Source organism: Meriones unguiculatus, chromosome 14 (genome assembly GCF_030254825.1).
Source record: "Meriones unguiculatus strain TT.TT164.6M chromosome 14, Bangor_MerUng_6.1, whole genome shotgun sequence".
Lineage (NCBI taxonomy): Eukaryota > Metazoa > Chordata > Mammalia > Rodentia > Muridae > Meriones > Meriones unguiculatus.
In genome coordinates, this window is record NC_083361.1 from 67,122,788 (window position 1) to 67,150,515 (window position 27,728).

General features: G+C 49.6%; 1 protein-coding gene across 2 annotated transcripts; it reads left to right on the forward strand.

Moving 5' to 3' along the window:
* The first annotated feature begins 1,384 nt into the window (after window positions 1-1,384).
* Window positions 1,385-12,321, forward strand: Isg20 (interferon stimulated exonuclease gene 20). 2 transcript variants are annotated; one of them, XM_060367393.1, is made up of 4 exons: window positions 1,385-1,633; window positions 1,899-2,151; window positions 8,778-8,909; window positions 12,034-12,321. In XM_060367393.1, exons 2-4 carry the CDS (start codon window positions 1,924-1,926, stop codon window positions 12,157-12,159), a joined length of 486 nt encoding a protein of 161 aa, XP_060223376.1. In that variant the 5' UTR covers window positions 1,385-1,633; window positions 1,899-1,923; the 3' UTR covers window positions 12,160-12,321. The 2 variants fall into 2 exon arrangements, with proteins under 2 accessions (XP_060223376.1, XP_021499416.1); XM_021643741.2 differs by having other exon boundaries at window positions 1,392-1,633; window positions 8,709-8,909.
* The last annotated feature ends 15,407 nt before the right edge of the window (window positions 12,322-27,728 follow it).

Below are 27,728 nucleotides of genomic sequence, written 5' to 3' on the forward strand. Positions count from 1 at the left end.
ACACTAGCAAGTTGAACCACACTCTCAACACCAACATTTGATTTTTGCAATCTGTTAAAGTCAGACATCTGGTCTGGCAAGGAAACCACAGACCTGGGAAGTTCTTTTCCAAACCGCAAGTCTTTGTGACGTCACTTTGGGCTGAGGACTGTTAATCTGTATAAACCTGGGCAGTAAGGCAAGCCTGGCTCCATCCTTTGACTCTCAACCCTGGCATGTACTTCAGAAGCACTCCTCCCAGAAAGCTGAGTCTGTTTCTGATCCAGGTGTACCTAATTTGGTTATCAAAAAGAATTCTGAGCATTCCCTCTGTGATAGGTGTAAGCAACAGGCTCAGGAAAGAAACCACTGAAGTGATGGCTCCATGGTTAAAGGGAGGATTCTTATAATAGCTATGAGAGAACAACCAGAGGCATCCAGAAAAGACCAGAGCAGAGGGGGAAAGAAGCAGACTGGCCATGGCCATCTCTTGGGAGCAGAGAAAGTAGGAGGGAGAAGGGAGAGAAGAGAATAGCAAGAGAAACGGGGAGGGAGTGGGGAGCATTGTTGGCTTTAGACAAAGTGGGGAGGGGGTAAGCTGGAACAGCCTGGGAGCTAGCATGGTGGAGGAGTTGGAGGTGAGAAGGGCAAGCATGTCTTTGAAATGCTGAAGTGCAGAACAAGTACATGTGAGTAGGTACTGAAGGAGTCTGGAGGCTAGCATGGGCTGTCATGTAAACACAGGTGTATTCTAGCAGGCAGAAACCTGACAGGTTTCTGAGGAATGCTGTGTGCAAACTTTGATTTGTACGCCGGAAATGCTGTAGTCCAACTTGAGCTGAGCCTAGACTGTCATTCTGGACAAAGTCAGTGGCCCTGTCCTTTTTTTGGGGGGTGCTTGAGATTTTTTTCCTTTTGGACCTAATAATGGGTACCACTCTAAGAATTCTAAGTTCTAGCCCAGGAGACTATAGCTCGGTAGGGAGAGTGGTCTGGCTTGAGGCCATCTCAAGATCTGCTGCTGTTTGTCAGATTCACCCAGGTAGTCTTGGCCCACTGAGGCACTACTGAACTGGTAGAAGCCACCAACGGTTCCCTGCAGTCTTCTTTGCCCTCACTGGGGCAGAGGCCAGGGACTAGACCCTTCCCATCCAAACCCCTTCTGCCCTTTCCAGTGAATGGCCCCAGTGTCTGAAGAACAGCCTGCTTTGCCCTCAGAAGACCTCACAGAATATCACACTGACAGCAGATCCCAGAGTTGTGGGACATTCCCCAGGCTCCAATCCCAGAGATGTTTATTCTCCTGGTGGAGGGTGAAAAGGCAAAGAAAGATGTTGCAATCCACTCCATCCGAGTCAGACACGTCATCTGAAAGGGAGGAGGGCAGGGCCAGAGGAGGGCACCCTGACACAGCCAGCCCCGACTCAGCCTGCCAGTCCCCCACCTACCTGCCCGCCTCAAAGAGATGAAGCAGCCCAGCTTCCGTGGCCTGCTCCCCCCACCACCAACTTCCCTTGATAACAAACCAGAAACTGAAACTAAAACAGGCTCAAGTTCAGAGATGAGTCACTTCTCAAAGTGACTGAAGTAGCTTGAGAAGTGGCAACAGAGAGGCAGAAGACAATCCAGGGCACTGAAACAGACAGGAGAGCAGGTACCACATAGCTGCCCAGCCTGGGAGGCAGGAGGAGGGGGGTTTCTTGGTGGTACGACAGCCAGACAAGGACCAGCGAGCTCTGGGACCTACCAAGAAGCTGAAGGGTGGCAAGAGGCCAGCTTCCCCTGTTGCCAGGTGGCATTGGAGATAGAGGGTAGGGCTTAGGTGTAGTCTGGCAGAACGGTGGCCCAGGATGCCCGGAGGCTTGTTGGTTCTTGAATGAAACCCTGGTTCCCCTTTTCCCCCTCCCCCAATCCTTCAGGACTTTCTGAGGGATACCAAGGAGCATGGCATGCAGCCTAGAGGTGGTGGCTATGGACTGCGAGATGGTAGGGCTAGGTCCTCAAAGGGTGAGTGGCCTTGCCCGCTGCAGCATCGTGAATTTCTATGGCACAATCCTGTATGACAAATACATCCGGCCTGAGGGAGAGATCACGGATTATAGAACCCGAGTCAGCGGGATCATGCCTCAACACATGGTGAGAGCTACACCATTTGGCGAAGCCAGGCTGGAGGTAAGTGAAAGACCAGGAGTCCACCAGCAGGGGTTGCGGAACATTGTCCTTCCTCTTCAGCCCCTTCCCTAGGTTCCCGGGTCTGTGACTGTACCATGAGAAATTCCTCATGTTTCTGAGGAAAGAACCCTGGGCTTCCCTATCACAGCCACCAATGAGATAGTTTCCCACCATCTGGAGCTGTTTTCAGGGCATCTCTTTGGTCTAACTTTCTGGTCCTGTGATGGATAAACTAAGCCCCACCTATCACACTGCTCTGGTGAGCCTGTGAGATAAGGTTCTGCAGCTAAGCTAGTTCTGTGTCGGAGGCCTGAGGCTCCTGGGCTGAAGGAGATACTATTCCCCAACTAAGTGCTGTGGGCTCTAGCAGGCTCCCTGCTCAGCTTGAAGCCCAAGGTTCCTACCCTTTAGAGGGTGATCATGTCTTCCAGGTGTAACTTTCTGTTTCTTTGTGTGATTAAAGGGAAAGCAAAACTCAAGTGGAAACTTCCCCTAGGCCTTTCACCTCTGGGCAGATTCAGCAGGAGCTTGGGGAAGTTCACATTTATAAGAACTGAGGCTGGTCTCCGTAGACATGCCCCGACATGTGTGTGTACCAGGGCGCTGGAGGGTGGGGACACAAAATCCCAACAGTGCTACTACCATTTAATAGGTACTGAGGTATATTCTCCCTCTGTCCCTCTCTCGCCTCACTCCCTCTTTCTCTCCCTCCTTCATTCCTTCCCACCCGTGCTCATTCACTCTCCCTGAGCTCATTTCTACCTTAGCGCAGCCCAGGTGGTCCTCAGGAATTAACTGCCTCACTGGGAAGCAGGCACTCATTGTCCCAGTTCCCTGCTGCCCATGAAACAGCTCCAACCAGACATTCCATCCATACCTAACAAGGACATACCACTTGGGTCTTGGAAGTTACCCTGGGGATGTCTGTGGGAGAAGAGCAGAGCTGATGTTTAGCAGTGAACTCACCTGTGTTCTAGTTGCCTCTAGCCAGAGTCCACCCCTTTGTGAATTGCCCCGGCAGCCCAGGGAAGGGCTAGAGTAAGCGTGTTATGTTGTCTTGTGATCCATTCCCAACTCTGCCACCTGCCTGCTCTGTGTCCTCAGGCTCGATGCTCCCCCTCTCTGAGCTCCCTCATCAAGGCCCTGTGATAAGGAATGTACACCAGTACACATGTGTCTAGTGCCATGCTCGAGATACTACTCTAAGCAGTATCACCCCACTTTCTTCACTCTGGCAGTAGCGAGAAGGAGTGAGCTAGTCTCTTCACTCCTGCTTTTCAGAGAGAGACCACAGGACTCAGGGCTGGAGCTGTAATGTTCTCTTCCACCATTCAGTATCAGTGTCCAGTGTAAGCGACAGTGCCCAGCACAGTGAACTATCCATCCATCCATCGCAGCCCAGGCTAGAGACTCACCTCTCAACTGAAGCTAACTCCAGCCCTGAGCTTGACCTCCTTGCCCAGCCTTCTAGAACAGGGGCCGGGTGCCCCATTTTATGTCCCCTTGCCCCACTCCACCTCATCCTAGTGCAACTTGGCCCCTGCCCCACCCAAGACCTTTAGGAGGTCGAATACACACTAGGAACCCAAGCATCAAGCTGCCCGTGGCGTTCAGGAACATGAGGCCAACCAACACCCCCAAAGCAGCTGTGCTATGACTTGCATGGCTTTGGGGTTGACCTGGCTGGATTAATGGGGAATGCAGAAGACACACAAACAGAAAAGGGGTGGGGGGGTGGACCCTGGACTCCGATGGAGATGCTCCATTAGCCCACAAACAATGAGGCATGTTGTTGGTAGGGTGTCTCTGTAGGGGATCAGTCTCAGGCTACAGTCACCCAGCAGGAGGACTCACTCTAACCATTTCTGTACATACTGTTTTTTTAGCTAAAGGTAAATTATTTATCAACATCTGTTGAATGAGGGAGGTCTTGCCAGTCTTCTGAGTCAGACCTGTGCAAAGCCTCTCTGTTTCCATGAGTCTGAACATTTGTAGCCTTGACATGGCAGTACTCATGTCATGACTACTGTAAAGGAAGGCACAGTGGAAACACTGAACTGCTCCGTGGGTGAAGGAGAACAATTATTCAAGTTGCCAAGGCTATCTGTGGGGTTCAGGCAGAAAGAAGTTTGGCCCAGTAGCTTTGGTATGCACTGTAGGTACATTTTGGTAGGGATTGGAGGAACTTGGAGGTTAGCATTGGCTTTGGTATGCAGTTACAGGTGTATCTTAATAAAGAGCCGTAAGTCCCCTTTGCTAGAGGCATGGGAAAATAATGGAAGTGGATCCTGTTGGAAGACAGAAACCCTTCTCGTGAGTTCCTGAAGAATGCTCTGTGGGAGCATTGACTTATCCACCAGCAATCATTTTATTTACCTTCCAGCGAGAACTGAGACCAGCCTGTCATTTTGGACATAGTCAGTGGGCAAGGCGGGGGAAGGGAGTTTAGATGTTCTCCATACAGCTAGATCTCACTCATCAGCCATGAATTATTTTTTTCTTCTGTGATTCTGGGGATTGAAGCAGGGCCCTGTGCACACCACTGGACCACTGAGCTACAACCCAGCTTTCCATGTACTTTTTGAGATACAATTTCACCAAGTTTCCCAGGCTGACCTTGAACTCACTCTAAGCAGGCAGGCTTTGACCTTTTGAACCTCCTGACCCAGCTTCCCGAGTAGCTGGGGGTACAGACATGTGCTACCAAACCCATTGTTCGTGCTTTTGTGTGTGTGGTCTGTGTGTACTTGTTTGTGTGTGCACGCGCATGTAGAGATGATGCGATGTGTGTGGAGACTGAGGTCAACGTGAGGTGTCTTGGTCTCCTCTCACCTTATCTTTGAGATAGGGTCTTACTGAACCTGAAGCGCATTGGTTTGGGAAGGATGGCTCGCCAATGAAGTTTAGGGATCCCCTTGTCTTTACCTAGCCCCCAGCACTGGGGTCATAGACGTGCACGTGTCCAGTTCCTAAGTAGCTTCTGAGGATCCAGTCTCAGATCGTTACGCTTGTACATCAGGCCGTTTACTGAGCGGTTTTCCTCATCCCCAGCTATAATGTTTTAAACCTAAGACAGATCATACTCATGGGCCCCAAAATGTACTGGGGACCCCCAGATGAGAGAAGCTGCCAGCTCTTTATGGGACTCACAGGAAGTGGCACCTTTCAGGAGCATCTAAGGTTCGCCAGGTCTGGAATCTGGGCAGGTTATCTCTCCAGAGCTCTTCAACCACAGGCTTCCAGCAGGAACAGTGCATAGGCCCAACTCATGCATGCAGGAGGCCAACCTGTGGTAGTCAGGAGGGCTCTGGGGGTTTCCTGAGTCCCCTGGGTCTGCCCAGCACCATAGGGCATTGAGACCCAGCTCTACACAAGACAGGGCCTCACATAGCCCAAGCTGGCCTCAAACTCACTGGGTAAGCCAGGATAGCCTTGAACTTCTGCTCCTCCTGTCTCTACTTCCTGAGTGCTGGGCTCACAGGTGCGCCCTCTTCTTGTTTTTTGCCCCCTTTATCACTTTGTAGTGTGATGCTACTGCTTTTACAGTGTAAAGCCTTTGTCATGGATCTTCTCGCAACACCAGGTCTGCCAAACGTCTGGAACACTGGTTCTAAATGGGATGAGACTTTGTGCATGCACATCCCTCCCTTGCCAGAGACATTGCTGGCTGTCACTGAGGTTGGGAGCATGTAAAGAAAGGTAGGGCTTGCTGTTAATAGCCTCCTCCCCTATCCTGTTACACAGCAAAGACACAACAGGTGTTGGCTTCAAATGCCAACAGTGCTCTAGGGGAGAAACACTGGTCTCTGGAGACTCCTACAAATCAGAAACAGGGGGCCAAAGAAGGGCAGTGGCTTGTCGAAAGACACAAGCGGGTGAGCTAACTGTCCGCCATCAGGTGCAGGGCTCCTTCCTGACAGGTTCATGTCCTTCTACTTCTGGGAAATCTAACAGGCTACTCTCTTGCTTTTGTCAGAAGGAGGTTGTTTGTGGTCAGGGAGTGGAGTCAGCTGGAACCTGCCCCGTGGCTTTGCTGGGGCCACTGTGTGCTGCTGGGGCTCTGCCACCTGGCAAGGTCCCTGCAGACCTCAGCCAGGTAGGGAGGGACCTGCCAGGTGGGGGAGGCAACTTCATTCTTCTAGTAACCCAGGACAGCAGTGTGAGCTAAAAGCAGAGTGGCCCGTGAACCTGGCAAGAGGAAAGAGGGGACACAGGGGCCACTCCTGAAGATGACACGGCACACGGTCCTCTCCAGTCCTCTTAGCCTCTTACTTTCATCCACCTCTGCTGATGGCCAGCAGTGACTGGTCAGATACAGGAACCAGTGGAGGATTGAGAGTGTGGGAAAGCGACACTGTAGCAGGCTCCCAGAAGCTGACAGGATCCAGGAAGACTTCCCAAACTGACCAGTGAAGTAGAACCAGGGGGAGGGTTGCCAAGGGCCCGCTCCTGGCACTTTGATCCTGTGCCTCTGCAGTGGGTCCCAGTGCTATGAATCAGACTCATCTGGGAAATGCTAGGACCCAGGATGCAGATAGAAAGGAGCAGCACCTTTTTTCCTGCCTCAAGACGTGGGCCCTTCTCTGCACCTGGGCACCAGTTAGTCAAATAATGGGACAAACCTGCTGATCATATACAGAGAAAGATGAAGGCAGGGAGAGTTGCCTTGAAGCCCAGGCTAGGGAGACACTATTTTGTTTCCAGATGCCTTTTTCTAACCAAGTCAAAGAATGCTGATGTTCTGTGTGCCAGGGTGTGGGAGGGAGGCCAAGGGGAGGCTTGTAAGTCCATGTAGGGCAGGGGCTGAGTGCCCTAACGGCTGCCCATTCTCCCACTGGGGTGCTAGATGCAAGCTGACCCAGCAGGCTGAATCAGGCTTGCTCATCCCGCTGTGTGACAAGCAGCCAGGCTCTGCCTCTACCCTTCTGTGAAGAAATCTCAGTACTGTGATGGTGCTTAGCAAAATACCCCCCCCCCCAAAGGGCCCAAACACTGGTAGCGTTTGCCATGCTTGTGTGTCTGCGGTCTGGCAGGCCTAAGTAGTAGGGGCAGTGTTAGGGCCAATGATCAGGAGTTTCTGTGTAAGTTTACTTGCCTGCTGTACTGGATTTTCTCAGTTTCTCTCTGTGTATGACCTTTCTTCAGGGCTTTCCCAGCCCTGAAGAATTTCCCAGCCAGGGGGAATTCCATCTCTCCTCCTTTGTTTACTTGCTGTTAAGATTGGGTCCCGTGTACCTCAGGCTGGCTCTGATCTCTCTATGAACTGATGAGCCTCCTGCCTTTACCTCCCCCAGATTCTGGGATTACAGGCATGTGCCGTCATGCCAGATTTGTATGGGATAGAACCTAGATCCTCAAATGCTAGGCACTTTAGTGCTCTACCAGCTGACCCACACCCTAGCCTTAATTATTATTTTTTAAAGAGGACTATGGAGGAATTGGCAGACATCTCATATGGTCAGATACACTTTGGGGAATTCACTCCTCTGTGCTTCCATTGTTCTCTTTTGTAAAACTCTATTAAGCCCTGGCCTCCCTCCTAACAGAGCTAGTTTTTGTACCTGCTGAACAGAGCCATCAACTTAATGCTTTAAGACAATATGAACTTATTATCTTAATGTTCTTCATTTCAGAAGTCCAACCTGGGCCTTATGGGACTAAAGTTAAGGAGTCTGCAAAGCTGGCTTCTCAGGCTCCTTTCCCAGCTTCAGGAGACTAGGACATCTTGGCCTTGGTCCTTCCTCTATAGTCAAAACTACCAAGAGCCCACAAAGTCTCCTCATTAAGAATCCCTGGCACGGTGGTGGGTACCTGTGATCCCAGCACTCAGGGAGGGAGAGTCAGGCAGATCTCTCTAAGTTTGAGGCCAGCCTGGTTTACAAAGTGATTCTAGGACAGCACTACACAGAGAAACCCTGTCTTGAAAAAAACCAAAACCAAAACCAAAACCAAAACCAAAGCCAAAGCCAAAACCAAAGCCAAACCAAAGAATCCCTGGCTTTCAAAAATAAAGGCCCTTGGTAATGGGGATCTTTTCTGGAACTCTCTTTTTCCCTATGCCCAGTGATAGGGATTGCGTCTCCTAACTTTCCCACTGAGCTACAGTCCCAGCCAACAAGTTCCCTATTTTAACATCATCCTTCCACTAACAACTTAAACTCCACATGCGCCTTAGCCATCCACCCCTTTCCAGGTATGTATTCACAGATTCTCCTGAAAGGGGTATGGACAACCCTGGGAACTCATTCCTTGCCCGGCTCCAGCACAGTTGCCGAGAAGAATAAAGAATATAATGTATGTGCTGTTTGTCCATACAGGCCCTTCCCATGAGCCACAGCAACAGTCCAGGGTAGGGCTCCTCACAGACTCAGACTGCTCTGAGAAGGGCTCTGGACCTCACTTCCCTCCAGTGAGGGAGGGTGATTTGCCCAAGGTCACATAGCAACTCCAGGAGTGGCGACTCCTCCCCACCCAGCCCCATGGCTATGGGGAAGCGGGGCACCCCACCTGGAGCACCCAGGATGGACATGTATGAAGCCACCTGTCTTCCCGGACAGATCCTGCAGCTTCTGAAAGGCAAGCTGGTGGTGGGCCATGACCTGAAGCACGATTTTGATGCATTAAAGGAGGACATGACCAAATATACCATCTATGACACGTTCACAGACAAGCTGCTGTGGCATGAGGCCAGGCTGGACCACTACAAGCGTGTATCCCTGCGGGTGCTAGCTGAGCGCCTGCTACACAAGAGAATCCAGGTAAGGAACCTCCACCGTGGCCAATACCCACCCTTCTGTCTCTTTCATCTTCCTCCTCCCCCTGCTCTTCCTCCTCCTCCTTCCTCTCCTCCAAGCAAGGTGGACTCATACTTTGTCGCTTAGTCCTCCTGTCCTCCCTTGCTCCTAAAAAGTGAGGATCTTCCTCTTTCTCCTCCCCATCACTCCCCTCCTCCCAAGGCAGATCAGTGCCACATACCTAAGCTGGTTTCAGGTAAGGAGCCTCTGCAGCTGGCTGGGTCTAGGCATCCTCCTGCAGGACTCCACACCAGCACTTTAGGAACCCCCGTGCAGGCATGTGACCCTAAGACTTTTTTTCTCTGTTCCCCAGAGACTGGATGTTGTAGGTGGGGGTGTCTTTGGCTCCCAGAGACCAGGAAGGGAATGCAGAAAGCCTCTTTGCTAGGTGATGACAGGAGCACTGGTAGGGAAGAACAGGGGAAAGCCCTTGGTACGGGCTTCTTAGTTTATACCCCGTGCATCATGAAGCCTGTGGTACTGCAGCCCCAGAGAAGTAGTAGGCAGCCTGCACCTCTGGCGTGCCATAACGGGACCTGAAAGCTGGACGTTCCTGTCGTGTATCAGTCAGTGTTGCTCCAAGGTGCTACCTCCTCGGTATGTGGGGGGAGGACTCACCCTCACCCAAGTAAGAGCTACGGACGGCGGACAAACATCAACAGCCAAACACTACCCAAGAGCCCTCCTCGTCAACAGTTTTGTTTTTGTTTTTTGAGGCAAGGTTTCTCTGTGTAGCCCTGGCTGTCCTAGAACTCTCTCTATAAACCAGGCTGGCTTCAGATTTACAGAGATCTACCTGCCTCTGCCTCCCGAGTGCTGGGATTAATGGTGTGAGCAACCACTGCTCAACGTTTTTTGTTTGTTTGTTTGCCTTGTTGTTGTTTTGTTTAATTTTTTTTCAGCATTGGGGATCAGACCCAGCACCTTGAACATAAGCCGAGTAAGTGCTCTGCTGTGAACTACATCCCAGTCAGCCTTTGTTTTCTTATCCAGGGTTTGGCTACATAGCCTTATATTCCCAATCCTTCCGCCTCAGCCTTCTGAATGCTGGTATTGAGTATATGGCCAGCTACACTAGCTCTTCACTGAACACTTACTGTGTGTCAGACGCTGGAGGTGAGCGTGCCACACCCCTGTCTGGGAGGAGGTCTTGGTAGAATGGAGGCAGACCATAGGCATTGTTGGATAAAAGGGAGGGCAATGGGCACAGAGCTGTTGGTAGAATGCTTTCCTAGCATGTGCAAAGCCCCATGTTCAATCCCCAGCACCACGTACACCGAGCATGGAAATTCTAGCCCTTGGGAGGTAGAACAGGAAGATCAGAAGTTTATGGTCATCCTCAGCCACGTAGTAAGTTTGAGGCTAACCTGGAATGTAAGGAGCGGGGGATGGGATGGGGAGAAAAAAGGCCAGCACCATTTGCAGGGCCAGTCATAGAGGTCTGGAGAGAGGGAGGAGAGGGTTGGAGGGGGTACATGAGCCGGGGCCTGTAGCATGGAGATCACTTCACTAGGTAAGCAGCTAGTGGCCTGAAGCCCCATCCCACACCTGCAGGAATTGCGTTGGGAGCAGGAGTGGGCCTGAACCTGGCTGGCTACTGTTATTAGTCTCCTGACCCATGATAATGGTCCTGGCTTTTCCTGTACCCTTGGGGCATGCTTGATGGGTCAGGAGCCCTACGGATATTTGTGTATCTGTCCCCTGGCCCTCAGCTCTGGCCTTGTCCTGGGGCGGGGGGCTTTGAATCTGGTCTGTAGGACCCTTAGGCTCTGTCCTTATCTGTAGTTATTCCAGGGACTCAGTTTACCCTCCTCACCAGCTCCCACCTGCACTGATGTCCCCTGGCTTCCAGCTCCTGCCTGAGGGCAGTGACCCTACTGATCAGGGTTGTCACAGGCTGATCCCTCCCCTCAAGGGCATGAGTCCCAACAGGGAAGGAAAGGCTCTCTGTACTAGGCCCTTGCGCATACTGGGATCTGATATATTTTCATGCCTTGTGAGGCAGGCGTGCCCAGGATCATTTTATAGATGAGGAAAAGAGGTAGAGCCTGAGGCCCCAGGAGGGGACTAAAACCAAGGCCAGAACTGTCTGCTTCTCCAGGCTGACTGAAAGAGGGTCTTCCAGCTACCTGCTGCTTCTGCCTCAGATAGCAAAGCAATAGAGTTCAGAAACCTGTCCTCAGTTTCCTCACCTGTCAAATGATGGTGGTGATAGGACAAGTCTTTTGAGGCACCCAGGACAAGTAGCACTTGAGCTGTAGGAGACACTGCAGCCACCTGCTTATTAACAACACAGGATGGGATAGTGCAGTCTGCCTGAGCTGGGACTTCCCAGCACCCAGTCTGGACGGTGGTGGGGAAGGAGCCCCTGGGAGGAACAGCAGGCCACCCTGGCAGAGAGACATCAGGGAAACAGGCCTGAGTAGCCTGTTGGGCCCCCTACAGTTGCAGGCAAGGCTTCAGGCCAGGCCTGGAAATCACAGGAAGTAAAAGATGCTGCAAGGAGTTGGCCTGGCTCTTGGATATAAGCCCCTGCTCCATAATATTTGCAGTGTTTGAGCCTCAGTTTTGACCACCACTAAAACTGGGGATGATCAGATGTAGCTCCTGGAGTCTAGGCAGGTTCCACGGGCCAAGTGATTAGCACAGGGGTGGCAGGTGGCAGCCATTTCTTCTTCACTGGAAAATATATAGAACCCAGTTCTACCCCATGGCCTGGCCCCCTCTTCAAAGAGCTTCTCTGTTAGTGGCTCACCCTTCTCCTGTTTCCCAGGTACTGGCAAGCCTCTTTGGGCATGGAGGACCCAGCTAGCCAGGCCCTGACCTCCTCCCATCTTACCCTCTATATAGGAATGGCCAGTATTGATGATCTCCACTTGCTGGGTGCCCTTTCTGCACCTGAGCAGCCTTGCTTTCCCACCTCTCACTGGAGTTCCCTACTTCCTCTTGTGTGCTGCTCTGTCTGCCCTGCCATGCCCAGCTCCAGCCACCCACTGACACCCTGTCAGGGCTCTCAGGGATACGCTCACCTGCTGGGCCAGGACTGCAGAGGCAGCCTCCTCAGCTCCCACTCTCCCTGTGTCTGCAGAACAACTGGCAGGGCCACAGCTCTGTGGAAGATGCCAGGGCCACAATGGAGCTCTACAAAATCTCTCAGCAACTCAGAGCCAGAGCGCAGCAGCAAGGGCTGTCCCGCCTTGGGGCATGGAACTGAACTTCATCCTTGTCAAAGGATCAGAGGCTTACACTCCAAAAAGACGAGACCTGTTCCTGACGTCAACAAAACCCAAACCAAGACTGCTCCCCCATTACAGCAATTCTTTTGCTTTGGGGGAAAAAATCTTTGGTAATAAATGGCTCTGATTTTGTCTAATCATTCACTGGGATCTCTTTTGTCTTTCTTTTCTCTGAGATGGGCTAGCGGTGGTCAGGACCCAGTGTGCACGAGGGTGACAGAGAATGGAGATTTATGCCCAGAAAGCGGGCAAGTGCCTTTTCATTCACTCCTTTCTCCTTCGTTTCTCTCTCTGTTTTCCTTCCTCCCTCTCCCACCCATGGGTTTATTTAGCACATAGCAAAGAGAGCACTGGACATCACAGTAATAGGAGAACTTGCTTTTTTATTTTTTATTTTTTTTATTCTTTGTGAGGCCCATCTAAACTCATGGCTGCCCAGAGTCAGCCTCCCGAGTGCTAGCATTGTAGGTGTGTGACCACAGCAGCTTACAAACGTAGACTTTTGCTCTTGATTTCTGTTTTGGAGATTGGAACTAGGGCATTTTATGTACGCTAGGCAAGTGTTCTACCATTGAGCCACTTCCCAGCCCTCTCTCTGTATATTTGCCACTGATTACTATTAGTTTTTTTAATTTTAACATTTCTTATAAAAAAGATGAAAAAAGTCACACATCCAAGTCAACCAGATTCAAAGAACTCAAACATCTATACAGTTAGAGTAGCCACCCGGAACAAAAGCTGTGGAGCAGCATATCAGATTTTATACCCTCACAATATATGTTCATATGCTGTCCACCATTAAAACCAAAAATCCATGGCACAGTGAGCATTAGAAAAACAATTAGCTTTATATCCTCCTTCATGACATGTTTATGCCAGGACATAGTCCTTTTTCATTCTATCGGCTCTCCCTTTTTCTTCCTCTTCTCTCTTTCCTTTCCCCCCTTTCTGCCTTTCTTTCTCTTCCCTCTCCCCTCCCTCCTTTCCTTTTTTTTCTCTCCTTCCCTCTATCTCTCCCCTCCTTCCTCCCTTTCTCCCTCCATTCTTTGTGCATGTGCATGCGTGCCCATGCCATGGCCCAGGCATGGAGCTCAGAGCACAGACCTTGGGAGTCAGTCCTCTGCTTCTGTCACATGGGTGCCAAGGAACAGAATCAGGTCATCAAGCTTAGTGACAAGTGCCTTTATCTGCTGATCCATCTTGCCCCACCCTGTCTCCCTTCCTCCCTTCTTTCTCCCCTTTTTTAGTTCCGAGGATTGAAACCAAGGTCTTGTACAAGTTCGATAAGTACTCTATCACTGGGCTACCCTACCTCACCCCATTCACCCCACATTTTTTTTTTACATTGAAAAGGGTCCTCACTAAGTTGTCCAGGTTAACCTTGAACTTGCGATCCCCCTGCCTCACCCTAGCCTTTCTTAGTATCTTGAGTCCTGTACATCCAAGGAAGCCACTTTGGAATCTGAGTAACATGTGACCCCCTGTTCCTGTTGCATTTACAGGGGGGCATTGTTTCCTGGGCTTCCTGCTCTGGGGTCTACCCGCCTCATCTTGAGACTAGAGATGCCGGAAGCGTGTGGAGCCACCGCCTTCCCTTATTGGTAAAATTCGGAAGCCTGGAGTATGAGGGAGCTAGGTCAGGAGGCTGGCTTTGCCCTGTAGCATTTGTGTGACCCACAACAAGTCATCTGACTTTCCTGTGCTGTACAACTGGACATCCTAACAACTCACTGGGCATTACAAACTGTCTTCTGCAACCCTTAGCACCGTCCCCGCCTTTTGGTAAGCGCGTGCAAAGTGTCAGCAACTCCCATCATTTCTTGGGTGGTTGTCAGGATTTCCATCTGGACTCCCATCTCTAGCCCTTGTGATTTCCAGTGGAAGAACTCGGATACGATCCAGAGAGCGCAATGTAGAAAAACAGAATTTATTGCAAAACAAGCGCCAGCAAGGGGGACGGCAGACCAAAGACACCAGTGCCTAGGCCTACCCACCAGACAGGCTTGATATGATTTCTGTAACCCCCAGAACAAAACAGCAGCATTCCTTTGAGGCCCTTGTTCTATTGCAAGGTGATAGACCTCTTTGGACTGGTTTTCTCTGGCTTCAGGGAGGAGGATAAGTGATGTGTGTTGTGGACTATGTGTTTTATTCTTTATTAGATGGCTCCCTTTTTTCCTGAACTTCAGGACTCCACGGGACCCGATTCAGACAGTTACTTCAGGCTGCCAGGGGGTCACATTAGCCTAGGAGGTCACTTTCCCTCCCACAGCAAGAAAAGTGCCTCAGGTCCCAACCTGGTGAGCACCGATACCCAGAAGTCCCTGTCCTTTGTTTTATAGACTGCAGACAATGAGGGAGGGAGGGCTGAGCACCTAAGTTTTCCAAGCCTGCTAATATCTAGCTACCTAACAGAGGCTTCAGCCCGGACCAACAGAAGCTACGGGGGTCCATCAGTCCCTGATGTACATTGAGTTTGAGCATGGGACAGTCAAGTCCTGGGGTTCCTCAGAAAGCACCTCCTGGCTTCAAACTGCAGAGGACCAGGATCACGCACAAAGCTCAAACAACAACAAAACAGACCCCTCGACCCTACTACAGGTAGCCTAGTTCTTGGCTCTGCAGTGTGACACTGGTACAGCTGAGAACAGCAAGCTGAGCCTGATTCACCACACACTCAGCCGGGATCCCGGCTCTGAAAAGTACTGCTTGAGTGACAGGTGAATGCAACGTGCAGCTATAGTTGACAGTTGGCCTAGGTAGTGGAGGGCTTGGTCACCTTTCCAGCCTCTTCTCTCTGGAGCGCTTATACAGAGGAAGGTCTGAGGCCCTACGGGCTGGGTCATAGGTAGCCCCGCTTTGCAGACTGGGAGCTCACAGTAAGAAGGCTGAGGATGTGGCTGATTTGTTAGGGTGTTCACCTGACATTGGAAAAGCCCTGGGGTCTGTCCTTAGCACCACGGAAACCAGGCATGCTGCTGTACACCTGGAATCTCAGCACCCGGAAGGCTGAGGCAGGAAGATCAGAAGTTCAAGGCCACCACTGGCTACACAGCACATTTGAGACTAGCATAGTCTACTTGAGACCCCGTCTCAACACAGCACAAAACACAATGCAACAGGTAAGGTTAGGATCTGAGGGCTTCAGGTCTGCTCTTACTTCACCACAAACCTGAGGTGCTTTACAGTGGCGATGCCTGGCATCTGTGCTACTGAAGTCCAAGAACTTCGGGACCCTCTCCCAGGATGGGAAAGTGCAGTTTTCATTGTCTGGGTGTTCACTCCTCCTCCCTCTGCCCCCATGATTGCTACTCCTGTTTTCTATGAACCTCCAAAACTCTGTCGGCATTTACCCTGTCTGGCTGCCACTAACCACTAGGTGGCAGTCACGGACCATCTGCCTAACAGGCTGCCTTGAGATGAGCTGTGAGGAAACTTAAACAGTTTAAGTGCTGGTCGGTCAGGGGCTTAGTCTCCAAAAGGAGCTAAGACGTGGCCCAGGTCTAAGATGGCCCCAGGCTCTTCAACTTGCAGCCCACTGTTCTTTCTGTGGCTTCAAGTTCTCTTGAAAGGCAGGACAAACCTGGATTCCTTAAAAAAAAAAAAATCATTATTATTATTATTTATTTTACAATGCATTCATTTTGTATCCTGGTTGTAGCCCCCTCATCTCCTCCTGGTCCCACCCTCCCTTCCGCTTCCTCCCCTATGTCCCTTCCCTAGTCCACTGATAGCGGAAGTCCTCCTCCCCTTACTGTCTGATCCTAGCCTATCGGAAAGGGACATTTGGATGCCCTGGAGCCTCGCTGTTACCCAAGGGCACAAACCCCTATGGGAAGAGCTTGAATCTTGCCAGGTGCCTGCTTCTTGTTCTCAGCTGTCCTGAAGGGACCCTCAGGGCAAGACTTGGGGAAAGAGAAGGACGCCAGGCCAGCGTCTGCTCTGACCTAGATGGAAATGCCCCAGGAGCAAGCCTAGCCATGGAGAACTGGGGTGCTCACCCCGCTAGAGTGAGCATGGCTGTGGCTACAAAGAAAGACTGGCCAGTGTGTACAACTTCAGGCCCAGAAGGCTACCAGTGTGCTCTCTAGGCTGCGTACTGCCTCCTAGCTGATGCCAGCCCCCTTATTCACCTGGAGCTGTCTATCCTGAGCCTGAAGTGGTCTGATGACTTTAAAATGACTCCTTAAACAGAAGATCCCTAGGTGGACCCTTTCAGATCATGCTTAGGACCATGTCTCATACTTGTCTCATCTCCGGATGATTTCCCGTCTCATTCTTCTGCCCCAAGTCCCTGACTTTCTAGACTACGTCCCACACTTCTTTAACATTTTCACTGTGACCCCCTGACCAGTCCAACAGTCTATATACCCTGTACCAAGCCCACCCTCCCGCCTTCCTCAGACCCCACACATAGTAGGGTCTTTAATCAATTGGGGGAAATTGGAATAACAATTTGGACCTGGCCCAGTCAGGAAAGAGAAGTATCTGTTCATCTATCTGTCCAGGGCTGGTGAAAGGATATTTGGCACTGAAGCTGAGTCACCCCCTGCCACCCAGCCCTGAAGCTTAGAGGAAAATTCGGGGAAGTATTGGAAACAACAGTCTAGAAATGACCCTGCCTGGTTGAGCACACACCTTAGTCACCCCTGACTCAGACCCAGACTGTAGGTCGCCTGCCGCTGGCAAACCCCTGGTTCTTTTCTTCTCCAGCCCAGCAGCTGAGTGGGAAAGGCGTTCCCCCTCCCCATCCATAAAAGAGACCCTCAGCATCGCCCTGGGCTCCTACCCTGAAAAGGTCAACGAACGACCTAGGCACCCCAACCCAGCACCCCCGCATCATCTCATCCTCTTGGAGGGTGTCAGCCAACTCAGCCTGCTCCGGCTTCCAAGAATGGGAACCAGCGCTGCCCAGCTTCCTGCCCAGGGCTCTGTGAGCTGTGCCAGCTTCATGGCCAGGAGACTTACTCACCCTCGGAACAATTTCTCCTCTATATGGAAAGAACATATGCTTTTCCTGCTGTGGGATGAGAAAGCTGGAGGAAAAGGCAGGGGCATTGGCCCAGCCCCAGCACTTTCCCTTTCAAGCCACATGTGTTTCGTGGCAGAACCTGGAGGCCTCTGCTCCAGGGAGGCCCTCGGGAACAAAGTCTAAAGCCATGATTGTAAGCTGGAGGTCCCAGCCCCTCTGCTGTCCCATTCTCTATAGTTGAGGCTAGACTCAGTTTCCACTCTGGAGCCTGGAACAGCTCTGCTTGCCTGAAACCCCACCCCACACCTATGTCTGGTAGAAGATCTGGGGGTGAAGGGATAAGCATTCTTTCTGTGGAGTTAGCATCTTTCCTGCAAGGGACATGGAATGGCTGGGACTGTGCATTACAGACTGGCATACCTCCGGCACAAGGGCGCAGCAGAGAAAAGGGCACATCCTGCCAGGCGGCAAGCCCACAGACTGGGTTGGGCTGGTTTGTTTCTTGCCTGGGTGACTCTGAACAGAATCTGTCCCCTCTCTGGTTCTTGAGCCGTAGCTGGAGGATGATGGATGACATTCCTCTGAGGGCTAGGGTCAGGGTCAGGGACAGCACTGTACATGCTGGGCTCTGTCAACGCCCAAAGGGAGGCTACGAGCAAACATGCAGCAGGGCTTGCTCTGAGTGGGAGACCGCAGGGAAGGAGTCGCACCGGGTGTGGTCAGCTGCTCCTCTGAGACAGCACATCCTGCCGTCCTTAACCCTTAACCTCTAGTCAGAATACGCGTGCAATTGCGATCCTGGGCTTTTATCTTAGAGAAACAAAAGTGAGCGTTTGCAATGAGAGCCTGAACACAAGTGTGTCTAGCAGTCCTTGTCGTAATACTCCCCAGGTGGAAGCAACTGGGTGTTCTGGAGGAGGAAATGTTTAGATAAACTATACTCTGTCCATAGCATGCAATTCCAGAGAATTATGGCAAGTGAAGACTCAGTCCCAACAGGTAGACACTGTATGGTTCCATCTAATTGAAATGCCTTGAAATGATACAGCTCTCAACTGAAATTAGTTTTGTCGTCGTCAGGGGCTAAGTCTGGGGGACAGTGTAGCATTCTGAGAGGGAGCTCTCTCTTGACCGTAGGATTGATTCTCCATGCTACACCCACTGAATGTGTCTCTATGTCTTCTCCCTGCTGTGAGACTGAAGGATTTCTCTCAGGGAGCTGGCCAAGCCAAGGCAACGACCTACAGATAAATTGCTGCCTAGGATTCTGGTTGTAGTTTGGAATCTTAAGTTTTCCCCAAAGGCTCCTTATTGAAGGCTTGGTCCTCAGCCTGGGATGCTACTAGGAGGTTGTGGAAACGTTAGGAGATGGGGTCTAATGAAGGGATTTGGTTCGCTAGCTAGAGGGAGACCCTTGGAGACCCTGGCCCCTTTCTTCTGTCTCTCTCTGCTTTTCAGCCACCATGAAGTGCTGCTCTGCCACACACTCTCCAGCATGACATGCGCTGCCTCGTCACAGGCTCTGAGTAACAGGACCAAGCAGTCATGGTCTGAGACCATGCAGTTAGCCCAGATAAGACTTTCCTCTCCATATTCCCCACAGCAGTGGGAAGCAACTGAAACACTGCCCAGTGACCCAGCTGTCAAGGCCATTGCACCAGGAAGGCAGCCGACTTGTAAGGCATCACTCTTCAGTGTGACTGGTCGGCACAGGATGTGACATTCACAGTCAGACAAACAGAAGGGGAGGATAGATAAAGAATAGATGGGATGTGGGAAGAAAACTAAAAAAGAAAAGGGGGGTATGGAAACTATAACTAATATACTCCAGAGGTTTTGCACAAATATTTTTAACAATAAAAATACTATTTACAGCCTGGCATGGTAGTGCATGCTTGAAATACCAGCACTCAGGGAGGCAGAGGCAGGCAGATCTCTGTGAGCTCAAGGACAGCCTGGTCTACAACTGGTCTACAAAGTGAGTTCAGGACAGCTAAGGCTACACAGAGAAACCCTGTCTAAAAAAAAAAAAAACCAAAACACTTTACAATCAAAAATATAGCAGTAATTTTAAATTCTGTACCAAAAGTATCAAGTCATATATATCTTCCAGAGAGGGGGGGGGAGAGAGAGAACAGAATAGATGAGAAAAGTTATAAAGGATCCAACTAGGAAGTCAGTATCTGAGAGAAAATGGAGACAACACAGCTAACGTTCTCTGAAAGGAGGGAACCTCAATAGAGAAAATGCCACTGTGAGATCCAGCTGTAAGGCATCTTCTAAATTAGCAATTGATGGGGGAGGGCACAACCTATTGTGGGTGGGGCCACCCCTGGGCTGGTGGTCCTGGGTTCTATAAGAAAGCAGGCTGAGCAAGCCATGAGGAGCAAGCCAGTGAGCAGCACCCATCCCTGGCCTCTGCATCAGGTCCTGCCTCCAGGTTTCTGCCCTGTGTGAGTTCCTGTCCTGACTTCCTTCAGTGATGAGCAGTGCTGTGGAAGTGTAAGTCAAATAAACCCTTTCCTCCCCAACTTGCTTTTTGGTCACAGTGTTTCATCACAGCAATAGAAACCCTGACTAAGACATAGTTCATGCCTATAATCCCAGCACTCCAGAGGCTAAGGCAGGAGAATTGCTGTGAGTTAAAGGCAAGTCTAAGCTTCATATTGAGCACCAGACCAACCAGCACAATATATATATATATATATATATATATATATATGTATATATATATATATACATATATATATATATATATATATCTGTACTTCCAAATACTTACTTTTCAGAATCCTTTTTAAAAAAAGCTATTGGGGGTTGGGGCTGTGCTTCACACAAACAAAAGGAGAAAATGAGGAATGTAGCTGTCTGAGAGACAGGTGAAAGGTGTTCCTAGGTGAAACAGGAAGGGCCACCTCCAAAAACAAGCTGTATGTGCCGAGCCCAGAGAGGAGCCAACACAGAGCACAGGAAGCTGTCAGGAGCTCTGGATCTTGTGAAATAGAGAAGGGAATCATTCCAAAAGGAGAGAGTTGGTTGGTTGGAACCGAACCAATTATGGGCACATTGAAAACACTGTTTAAAAAAAAAAGAGAGAGATAGTTATTCAAACCAAGAAACAAAAAACTGTGCAAGAATAGTAAGTAGTATTTTCACATAATAATATCACAAATGTTAAATGTTGATTTAGTGCCCTGACTCCCAAATGATGTAACTATTTTAGGAGGATGTGGGGAATGCGTGCACGCACACCTATTCACAGGGAGTCAGTGATTTTCCAGACAGGAAATACCCAACATGTGGGTGCTATTTAGAAAATAGAGGTGATCACCAGAAGAAAGAGTTATGTACGCTGAAAATGCTCACCACAGAACGGCGGCTTCTGTAGGTGATGGGAGTTGGGCCACTGTTTGCTGTGATGAGATTTGTTATATTGTTTTAGTTTCTTTTAAAAATTGCTCAGGGGTTAAGTTTATAGAAAAACAAAATTTAGTATGCCGTCGTAATGAAGGTATTTGAGTGGAGTTTAGGAGTCACAAGGGTGACTTCAACACTAATAATGTTTACTTTCTCAGGTGACAAATGTGACAAACATCTCTGTGTGTCAGATATATAACGAGAGTTTTGATACATTTATGTATCTGTTTGTTTGTTTATGTGGGCATATGTGTGTGGGAACACGTATGTAGAGGTCAGAGTCCTGGGAGTTGGTTCCCTCCTTCCACCATGAGCATCTTAGGTTGTCAGGCTCGGCGACAAAGGCCTGCCCCTACTACGCATCCCTCAGTTGCATTTTTTATATAGCAGCTGAGAAGCAATGCCGTTCTGAGAGGACCACTGAAGTTCAGGCCGCGAGTGTAGGTGATGGGACAGAGCATGGATGAAGACATGGGATGGGAAAAAGAGGACAGTCCCAAGTGTACCAAGTGAGTAGTGGGATGCTGTGGGGATGTGGCTATCTTGGATTATGGTCTGGAGAAGTGGAGGAATTACAAATTCCCTGGTGGGAAGTCAGTTGGGTCCTGGTGTTGAGCTATAGGGCTATATTCTCCTTACCTCCCCTTGGGACTATTGTAACAAACTGCCACAACCCTGAGGGCTTACAACAATAAAAGTTTATTCCCTCAGTGCTGGAAGTTGGAAGTCTGAAGGCAAGAGCTGCTTCCCCTCGAAGGGTCTGGGGGTGTGGCGAGTTGAGTCTGGAAGTTTCCCTGATGGCTCACAGGCTTACACTCCAGCTGGTACCATGCTGGGAGATGGGTCCTAGCTGAAGACAAAAAGCTGTGTCTTTGAAGGTTGTATCTGCCCCCAGTTCCTTCCTCTCCGTCTACTTCCCGGTCACCAAAAAGTGAGGAACCTTCTCTACCAAACATTCCGGCTGCCACGGTGTTCTGTCGAAGAATAGAGGGGCAACCAGCCACATGTGGAACCCACGGGAACCATGAGCCAAAGCAAATCTCCAGTCTTTTATACTGTCCTGTCACAGCTAACAAAAAAAAAAAGAAAGAAGTAATACAGGAAGAGCTCTTCTTTGCTTTGTTTGTTCCCTTTATGGTGGCAGCTAGCATTCCATGTGTCCCTCGGCCTGTGAGCATCGCTAGCATCTCTGCCTCAGTCTTCTCATGACCTTCCTTGTGTTTGTGATAACAGCGGAAGATCTTCTCCTGCCTCTCTCCTATGAGAGTTGAAATGACATCAGAGGCCGTACAGGCAACCAGGAGCATGTCCTCACATCAAGGCCTATCTCAAACGGGGCTTCTCTCAAAACAAAGGAGGTTCACAGGTCCCAGGGATTTGTGCAGCTATATTTTGGGAGAGCACTTTTCAGAATACCACTGAGGGGACCGAATTTAAGGAAATAACCCTCCGAGAAATTTTCATAGGGGAACAGTAAGAACAGAAAAGTAATTGTTGAATGACAAATAAAGGGACTTGAATCAGTCAGCATGAAGTTTTTGGATGTGTAAACCCTCCCAAGATAGGGTTTCTCTGTGTATCCCTGGCTGTCCTTGAACTCAACTCTGTAGACCAGGTTGGCCTCCAATTCAGAGATTTACCTGCCTCTGCCTCCTGAGTGCTGGAATTAAAGGAGTGCATCATCACTGCCCGGCTGGATATGTATCTTTTCAACTGATGGGTCAGTTTTATATCACATTTATTTAAAAATTTAAACGTCTGTGTGTGGATGTGCACATCTGTGGGTACCCATGAAGGTACCCATGACAAAGACATGGGGTCTGGAGTTGCAGGCCGTTATGGGCCACCCAACCTGGATGCTGGGAACCAAACTCTAGGTCTCTGCAAGAAGAGCAAGTCTCCTTAACCGCTAAGCCATCTTGTCATGCCTCAAATGTCTTTTTATTTACAGCGACTACTTTATCATTTTGAGTAGCAAGAAAATGAAAACGTTTTCTTTAAAAAAGCTGTCGATGTTAGTTATTTCCATAGTTGGGCACAGGAGTACCTGGGGGCACTCAGGAGGCACTTGTAGGAGGATCAATACAAGTCTGAGGCCAGCCTGGTTTATACAGCAAGTTCTGGGTTAGCCAGGACTACAAAGCAAGACTCTGTCTCAGAAAAATAAAAAAATAAGAAGAGAGTTTTGGTGCATTAGGAAACAAGCAAACAGCAATATGGAGAAAGATATATTCATCAAGATTAAAGCAAATAAGGCCTAGGTTACAAGCTGAAATTCTGACCAAATAATTTTAGGTGGCAAATATAAGCATTTTATAAATTGATGAAAGAAACAGAGCAAGAGGAAATAACAAACAGGAACATATCCATACCTAAACACGTGGCTGTATAAAGCAGGGCAGTCCCAAAGCAAAAGGAACATTATTATCTTCGCTGCACATAACTAACCACTGACAGCAGATAGTTATTGAAAACTTGGGATCTCAGCAACAAACAAAGAGCACTTAGGGGAGATGTAACCTGTTCCTCACAGAAATGGATTGATGAAGAAAGCAAGAAGGAACAAGACATAGTAATGCATGCCTGAAATACCTGTACCTGGGAGGTGGAGGCAGGAGGATCAGAGGCTCAAGGCCAGCCTCAGCGATATAGTGATTTTGGGACCAGCCTGGGCTACATGAGACCTCATCCCAACAAAACAAAATAAAACAACTTCCGAAAGCAGTAGTGATGGCTTTGAGCCTGTAGCAAAGGATCGCTCTGCAATTACTTTTTCTGTTGTTGTTTTTATTTGGCTTCCTATTTTGATCTAAAAGAGCTGGACCTCGTACGCAGGCTGATAACAAGCAGACACACCCCACTATTTACATAGCAGACTCAATCTGCTGTCATCGTGATTCATGGCTGAGCATGTGTCAGGCATTAAAAAGTGTTTTCCCCTTTGGAAGCTTGGGTCAATATTTGGATGTCCTGTTGGACTGAAGTCTCCAAACAGTAGGTACCACTGTCCACCCGTGTTTGGTGAGCCTGGGGTCCTCTCCTCTCGTGGTTGTATCTCTCTGTCCTCTCGAAGCCGCTGTTTCCCCAGAGAAGCCTGGGGTCGCTGCGTTCTCTCCTCTTCCCCCTCAGGCGCTGATTCCTGTTCTCAGCATCTGTGCAGACAAATTTTGGCTGCTTTATTGGGTTCTTTTTTTTTTCTTTTTCTACCTTGCTACATCACCCTTATTCCTCCCAACTCCCTAACTCTAGGTAAGAGAGAAAGGTTAGAGGGGAGAGTGGGCAGTGTCTAAGAATATTCATAAACAAAACAGACCAAACCTGGGCTCTGGGGCATCTAGGTTCTAGTGTTCGTGGCACATTTTGCTTGGAAATGAGCGTCAGTGTCTGCATTCTGTTCCATGTGGGACCAGGGCAACGTACTTATCATATCAGGGCTTGTTTCAGTGCAAAAGCAATTCTTCCTACAAAAAGGGTAACGGGGCTGCTCCCCTTCATTTGCCTAAGAAATGGTACATTTTGGGTGGTATGAAAAGTGATTCTTAAACTGAGTCAGCTATGGAGAGAAGGCAGAGCCAAGGGAATAGGGGGAAACAATGGGGATTGATAAAGAGACATGGATCCTGCCAGCCTCTACCGGGGTCCAGACACAGAATGCTCTAGAAGTCTTTCCCTCCTCCCGACGCATCAGAAAGAATCACATAGCATTTTTTTTCTTTTTTAATTCTTACTTATTTTGTTGACACAAGTTCTCCTGTAGCTCAGGCTTGCCTTGAGCTCACCTGTAGTAGAGTAGTGACCTCTGTGTGCTGCTGTGCCCAGTGCTGAGGAAGGAGCCCGGAGCTTTTTGCAAGACAGGCAAGCACTCCACCAACAGAGCTATATCCTCAGCCCAAACAATTTCTTTAAGGAGCTCCTGTGGAGAGCAGCCCCAGACAGACAGCAGCTGTGCTATTGGTGGCCACACAGTTCTTTACCAGTGGGTCCCAGGCTCCTGGCACAGCATGCGCTCGACCACGGCAGTCATCTGGCAGGCTGGAGGATGGCATGTGGCTGATAGTTGTGCCAACCAGAAGCCAGAGGGGCAGACACCACAGAGGGTACAAAAGGAAGCAGCCTCCCTCCACAGAGGCGTGGAGAGGTAGTGAGGGCCTTAGGGATGGAAGGGAGCAGGAGGCCCAGGACCTGCCCATCCCACAATGGGTGGTTTGGAGGGTTTTGTTGCCTAAGGCATAGAGTTAAAGACATGAAAACAAGTTGCTGGTTGGAGAGGATGAAGAGAGGCCCTGCGTCTCATCCTGAGGAGAAAGCTTGGATCGACGGTCCCACCGCTGCCCTGCTCTGGTTAGAAGTAGACCCAGAAAAGTCTGGGGTGAACCAGGCAGCCAGGAGCAGAAGAGGGCATTAACAGTGCCCTAAACACGGTTGTTTTCCTCCCAGCAGTCCTGTGTACCGTGTACTCATGATCCCTATTTTCACAGTCATAGAAAATGTAAATAACTTGACCAAGATGACAAAGCTTGCTAGAATCTGAAACAGGGTGATTGGCTTCCGAATCTTAAACCTCACTTGGTGCTAACCTTGCTCCTTCTACCCCGGCGGCAGAGGGGTAATCTCTCTTTTTTTTTTTTTTTTTCAGCACCAGCTGTCTGACTAGATGACTTTCTCATCTCTACGTCATCTTCAGGAATGTTGTTATTATCACCCTACTTGATGGATGATGAAACTGGGGCTCAGAGCTTTATGTCATGCTGCCTAACCCAGATTACACGGCTCATGACAGAGCCTGGATTTTATTAATTTGTTTATAAGTGTAATTACTGTGTGTGTGTGTATGTGTGGCTAGAGGAAGACCTTGAGTGTCTCTCCACCTTATTTTTTGAGGCAGGATCTTTCACTGAAGCTGAAGTCTACCACTTTTGCTGGATCCATTGTAAGCCCTGGGGACCTCCTGTCTCTGCCTCCTCGGCGTTGGGATTATAGGCACTTTCACTGTTCCAAGCTTTGTTGGTTTTTTGTTTTGTTTTGTTTTGTTTTTGTTTTTTTTAACTTTTTACTATTATTAAATAGAATTCAAAAATTACATTTATTGTGTGTGCATATGTGTGCGTTATGGGCATGCATGTCACGGTGTATGTGTAGAAGTCAGAGGACAATGTGCGGAGTCAGTGCTCTGCCACCGTGTGGGTCCTGGGGCTTGAACTCGGTTCATCAGGCTTGGTTACAAGTGCCTTCACCGTGTCGTGTGCCAGGGAGCCTCCCCGCCAGCAATCGCTAACTTTTTTTTTTTTTTTTTTTTTTAATGTGGGTGCTAGGAATGGAACTCAGGTCCTTCTCCTTGCTTGTACAGAGGGCTCTTTAAAGACTAAGCTAGTCCCAACCCTACTCCCACCTCCAACACCCAGAGCCTTGCTTTTTAGGTTGTCCTGTGCTCTGTTATGCTTGGCTTGTAAGAGGAGTACCTCGGTGGACACTGAGTTTTCCCCTCCTCTCTGAGACCGGAGGGAGGCCTGTGTCCTGATCTGGCTGTAGGACCAAGTTCAGGGGACTTGGGGGATTTTTGCAAGTCTGCCCCTCACTTCAGCCAGAAACCTCCCAGTGTGAGGCAGCCAGAGACCTTCAGACAGAGGCCAACTGGAATCTGTGTTGCCCTTTCTCAGTCACTGCCTCTCTGCAGGGATTTCGGCCAACAGCCAGCAGTGCAGACAAGGGTAGCATGGACCTGCAGCCTGTGGCTGGCCCCCGAGGGCGGGCAGCCAGGTGCCCACAGCCGCAGGAGAGAAGGGCCCCTCTTCTCTCCACTCAAAGGTGGATTGAGGAAGGCTGGCTCCAAGCTTTTTTCAAGAAGCTCTTCGGGGAGCGGGAGAAAAGGAACATCTGTGCCCTGGGCTCTGTCCTGGACTCCGCTCAGGCCACAGTCTGTAGCTGGCGTCTGCTGGAGACAGGCCTGCATCCTGCTGGCGGGTGGGTGGGGCTGCTTCTGGCCTGCTGGTTGAAGAAAGGCAGCCACCAGCCTCCACCCTCCGGAGCCTAGGAGGGTGAGGGTGGCTGGGGATGAGAAGGAGCTCTCGGGGCTAGGGCACCAGGATTGCTGCATGGCCGGTGTGTACAGAAGGGCTGAGGCAGGTCCCGGAGTCTTCACAGGTAGCATTCCTGAACCCCAGGCTTTCCCTCCCCCCTCTGCCTTTGGTGACAGGCATTTGCGGCTCTTCCTGAGGTTCTTTTATTCCCTCTACCAGCTGTTCATCAAGGCTGCAAGACAGTCTAGAAACCAGTCAGCTGGTTTCAACTGTTTTTTTTTTTCCTAACAACTCCCCCCCTCCCGTTTTTTGGACCTAGTGTATTATTATTTTTTTTATTTAAATTTTAATTAGAAAAGGTGGGGATACAGTTCAGTTGGCAGAGCTGTATCCACAGCATGCACCACGAGGTCCTGATTTGAGCCCCAACACTACACAAGCTCGGCATGTTGGTATAAGTTAATAACTCCAGCATTCTGGAGGTGGAGGGCTGAGAAGTTCAAGATCATCCTCAACTAACTATCCAGTTCAAAACAAGCCTTTAAAAAGAGTAGTGTATTTACATGGCTCACATGTTAAATTCTATAAAGTGGTATATGTATATAGAGAGCTATAGATATATTGGTGTATATATAAATCTCACTTTCACCTGGATTTCATTGGCCCTTTTTTTCACCACCCCCTCTCACCTCATAGCAAGATGCACTTGTGCCCCTGAATGGCCAGGTTTGTTTGGTGGTACATGCCTTTAATCTCAGTATTAAGAGGCAGAGGAAGACAGATCTTGCGGATGTAGGCCAGCCTGGTCTATGTAGTAAGTTCTAGGCCAGCCAAGACTACATAAGGAGACTCTGTCTCTAACAAACAAATCCTCACAGGGTTTTGATGTACAAATTGGGAATGTGCTGATATGTTTACTTTCATTTCATTACTTTATTTTACTATGTAATAAATTACATACAATATATTGTTCTGTGGTTTTGCTTTGTGGTTAAACATATTATTAGCATTAAGAAAGCATCTTGGAGCTGGGCATGGTGGTGCACATCTGTAATCCCAGCACTCGGGGAGGCAGAGACAGGAGAATCTTGGTGAATTAGAGGCTAGCCTGGTCTACAAAGCGAGTCCAGGACAACCAAGG

Excerpts from the sequence above, each read along its gene's own strand:
- Isg20 (XM_021643741.2), top strand. The coding sequence starts at position 1,924 with ATGGCATGCAGCCTAGAGGTGGTGGCTATGGACTGCGAGATGGTAGGG. Across the intron at positions 2,152-8,708 it reads TTGGCGAAGCCAGGCTGGAG|ATCCTGCAGCTTCTGAAAGG; the intron begins GTAAGTGAAAGA and ends CTTCCCGGACAG. Across the intron at positions 8,910-12,033 it reads TGCTACACAAGAGAATCCAG|AACAACTGGCAGGGCCACAG; the intron begins GTAAGGAACCTC and ends CTGTGTCTGCAG.